The 3,937-nt window shown below is 46.7% G+C and overlaps 1 protein-coding gene across 1 annotated transcript; it reads left to right on the top strand.

The window, feature by feature from the left end:
• Positions 1–2,828: 2,828 nt before the first annotated feature.
• Positions 2,829–3,677, top strand: LOC115168913 (N66 matrix protein-like). Its single transcript, XM_029724432.1, has one exon. The coding sequence runs from the start codon at positions 2,829–2,831 to the stop codon at positions 3,675–3,677; it is 849 nt and encodes a 282-aa protein (XP_029580292.1).
• The last annotated feature ends 260 nt before the right edge of the window (positions 3,678–3,937 follow it).

The following is a 3,937-nucleotide window of genomic DNA, read 5'->3' as shown; positions in this document are numbered from 1 at the left end:
CCTCCAGACAGTGGAGTTATGTTGGGTTCCTTTTGTTATTCTCCTGCTGAAATAGACCATTACATTACAGACCCCCTCTGCTGCCTGCGACTCAGAGAGAGAGTACAGAGTGGTGCTGATGATTTAGCTCTCTCTCTCTCACCCTCCTTCCCTCTTTCCTTCCTTCACTTCCTCCCTCCCTTTGTCTGAAGACTAGCTCTTGCTTTGGGCCAGACCAGTTCTGATGAATGGAAAACAGCCTTGATGAAAGTGGACATTCCGAAGAGAAATAGCAGCAGCCATGCCATCCGTTCAGCTAGAAACACTCACACAGGTCAGCTGGTGTTCTGTTGCTCGTTTGGAAGGAGGATGTCATTTAAATGATCCATTCAAATATAACGGAGCAAAGAGGACTGCCAGTGGCCAGTAATTGGGTATCTTTCTTCAAGCGACTGGAATGATAATAATCTCTAATACGACTATGAACATTTCTGTTTGGAACAATTTAGGAGTCTGAATAAAACACTCACCCCATTGTCGTTAAGCATGTTGATACACTATGGAACATCTGAGCTTGTCATTCGCTAGCAAGGTACTTTGCTTCAAGATACTTTGCTAGATCTGCACTCAAGACAAGCAAAACATGACAGCAATTGTTCACACAGATTTTTTATACAGATTGGGATTTGCAGTATTGTGTGTCTCCAACTATCATGTGCTATCAACATATTTGTTTAGTAGACTGCCTCAGTGGGTGTAGTGATGCGGGGCGTCCATCCTTCCTACCTGTAGGCTAACAGCATGTTACATCATATACTCTACTACAGTACAACAATCCTTCCTACCTGTAGGCTAACATCATATGTTACATCATATACTCTACTACAGTACAACAATCCCTCCTACCTGTAGGCTAACAGCATATGTTACAACATCATATACTCTACTACAGTACAACAATCCTTCCTACCTGTAGGCTAACAGCATGTTACATCATATACTCTACTACAGTACAACAATCCCTCCTACCTGTAGGCTAACATCATATGTTACATCATATACTCTACTACAGTACAACAATCCCTCCTACCTGTAGGCTAACAGCATATGTTACAACATCATATACTCTACTACAGTACAACAATCATTCCTACCTGTAGGCTAACAGCATATGTTACAACATCATATACTCTACTACAGTACAACAATCATTCCTACCTGTAGGCTAACATCATATGTTACAACATCATATACTCTACTACAGTACAACAATCCTTCCTACCTGTAGGCTAACATCATATGTTACAACATCATATACTCTACTACAGTACAACGACTCCCTGGGGGAGATGTAAATGTTTAATGGCAGTGAAATTGGCCTGTCATTTCTGAGTGCTAACGCCCTGGATTATTCATGAATACAGTAATAATGTTTCTCAGACTTCATCTTACTTTTTCTGTGCAAAGCATGCAGGCGTTTTACAGTGTGTCGTATAGGGGTTCAGGTTGAAATCATTACACTCAGGCATACACACTAACGCTACAGCAGTCACCAGATTAAGTGTCATACTGATTGTTGACACTTTTGTTCATGTCAAATGTCTCATCTTAATAATAATCCCCATTAATAGTTAATTTGATAATCATCGTCTGGATTCTGAAAGATTAGATTAAGCATTACTAAATTCATTAATCTGAAGAACTGTTTTACTGTTAATGCTTACTACCTTGCAGCCATCTCTAAATCTCTCTCCACAGTCATAGCCCAAGGGTAGAGGCCAACCACAACACTCTCTCTCTCTCTCTCACACACACACACACACACACACACACACACACACACACACACACACGCACAGAGAGAGAGAGAGAGAGAAGCACCAGTCCCAGTCTCTCTCATGCATCAGCGTTACACACCAAGAGATCAATGACAGCTGTAGCTCCCTCCCTCCCTCCACCCACCCACCCACCCTCCCTCCCTCCCTCCCTCCCTCCCTCCCTCCTTCCCTATATCCACCCTACTCCCTCCATCCATTCACCTCCCTCCCTCCCTCCCTCCCTCCCTCCCTCCCTCCCTATATCCACCCTACTCCCTCCATCCATTCACCTCCCTCCCTCCCTCCCTCCATCCATCCACCCACCCTCCCTCCCTCCCTCCATCCACCCACCCTCCCTCCCTCCCTCCCTCCATCCATCCACCCACCCTCCCTCCCTCCCTCCCTCCCTCCCTCCCTCCACCCATTCATCCATCTACCCTTGTCCCTCCCTCCCTCCAGCCACCCTCCATCCACCCTCTTCCCTCCATCCAACCTCCATTCACCGTCCTCTGTCTGTATCACAGCTCTAATGAAGTATTAATATGCAGCCACTCATTCTACACAAGCAATGAAATGTTAATTGATGACGTTATCAGTTCCAGAAATCTTGATGGATGTTCTTTCTAAGAGCACCCCTTTCATTATAACAGGTGCTCTTTCCCCAAACATAGCTGTTTGAATACACACTCTTTGTCTGAAATGCCTGTAACACATTTATATTTTGGCATTGCATAACATCAATAGTTTATATATTCACCATTAAGTGCCTGGAAAACCTCCCGCATACCCAGCTTATTCAAAACATGAACTCATTTTTGGCTTTGAATTCTTCCCCACCTCAGCCACCCTCTCTCCCTCCCCCTTCTCGATCAGTGCTTACCAACAAGGTTGCCAAGCACCAGTTGCTAAGTAACCGTCAGCACCGAGTGTTCTACTAACGGCTGTCACACTAATTCTATGTCAGAGCTAAAAATAGCAAGGCGTTTGATTTATCCCCCATCTGGATTGACAGAAATTGCCTGAACAGAAGGAATGTTGTGGTCTAAGAATAGATGGTATGAGTATCAATCCCCAGAACTGGGGAATGGGGATTACTATAACCCCCCAGCACTGGGGAATGGGGATGATTATAACCCCCCAGCACTGGGTAATGGGGATTACTATAACCCCCCAGCACTGGGGAATGGGGATTACTATAACCCCCCAGCACTGGGTAATGGGGATTACTATAACCCCCCAGCACTGGGGAATGGGGATGGCTATAACCCCCCAGCACTGGGTAATGGGGATTACTATAACCCCCCAGCACTGGGGAATGGGGATAACTATAACCCCCCAGCACTGGGGAATGGGGATGGTTATAACCCCCCAGCACTGGGTAATGGGGATTACTATAACCCCCCAGCACTGGGGAATGGGGATAACTATAACCCCCCAGCACTGGGGAATGGGGATGGCTATAACCCCCCAGCACTGGGTAATGGGGAATACTATAACCCCCCAGCACTGGGGAATGGGGATGGCTATAACCCCCCAGCACTGGGGAATGGGGATTACTATAACCCCCCAGCACTGGGGAATGGGGATTACTATAACCCCCATTCACTGGGGAACATGGATGATTATAACCCCCCAGCACTGGGGAATGGGGATGGCTATAACCCCACAGAACTGGAGAATGGGGATGGCTATAACCCCCATTCACTGGGGAACATGGATGATTATAACCCCCCAGCACTGGGGAATGGGGATGGCTATAACCCCACAGCACTGGGGAATGGGGATGGCTATAACCCACCAGCACTGGGGAATGGGGATGGCTATAACCCACCATCACTAGGTAAAGAGATGGCTATAACCTACCAGCACTGGGTGATGTAAATGGCTATAACCCACAAGCAGTGGGTAATGGGAATGGATGTAACCCACCAACACTGGGGAATGGGGATGGCTGTAACCCACCATCACTAGGTAAAGGGATGGCTATAACCCACCAGCACCAGGTAATGTGGTTTGCTATAACCCACCATCACTGGGAAATGGGGATGGCTATAACCCCTCAGCACTGGGTAATTTGGATGGCTATAACCCCTCAGCACTGGGTAATGGGGATGGCTATAACATGTCAGCACTGGGTAATG

This window comes from Salmo trutta, chromosome 30 (assembly GCF_901001165.1).
Source record: "Salmo trutta chromosome 30, fSalTru1.1, whole genome shotgun sequence".
Taxonomy (NCBI): domain Eukaryota; kingdom Metazoa; phylum Chordata; class Actinopteri; order Salmoniformes; family Salmonidae; genus Salmo; species Salmo trutta.
Note: the sequence above shows the minus strand (reverse complement) of the source record. Positions and strands in the feature narration are given on the sequence as shown.

Coding starts and splice junctions, on each gene's coding strand:
- LOC115168913 (XM_029724432.1), top strand. CDS start 2,829: ATGTTGTGGTCTAAGAATAGATGGTATGAGTATCAATCCCCAGAACTG.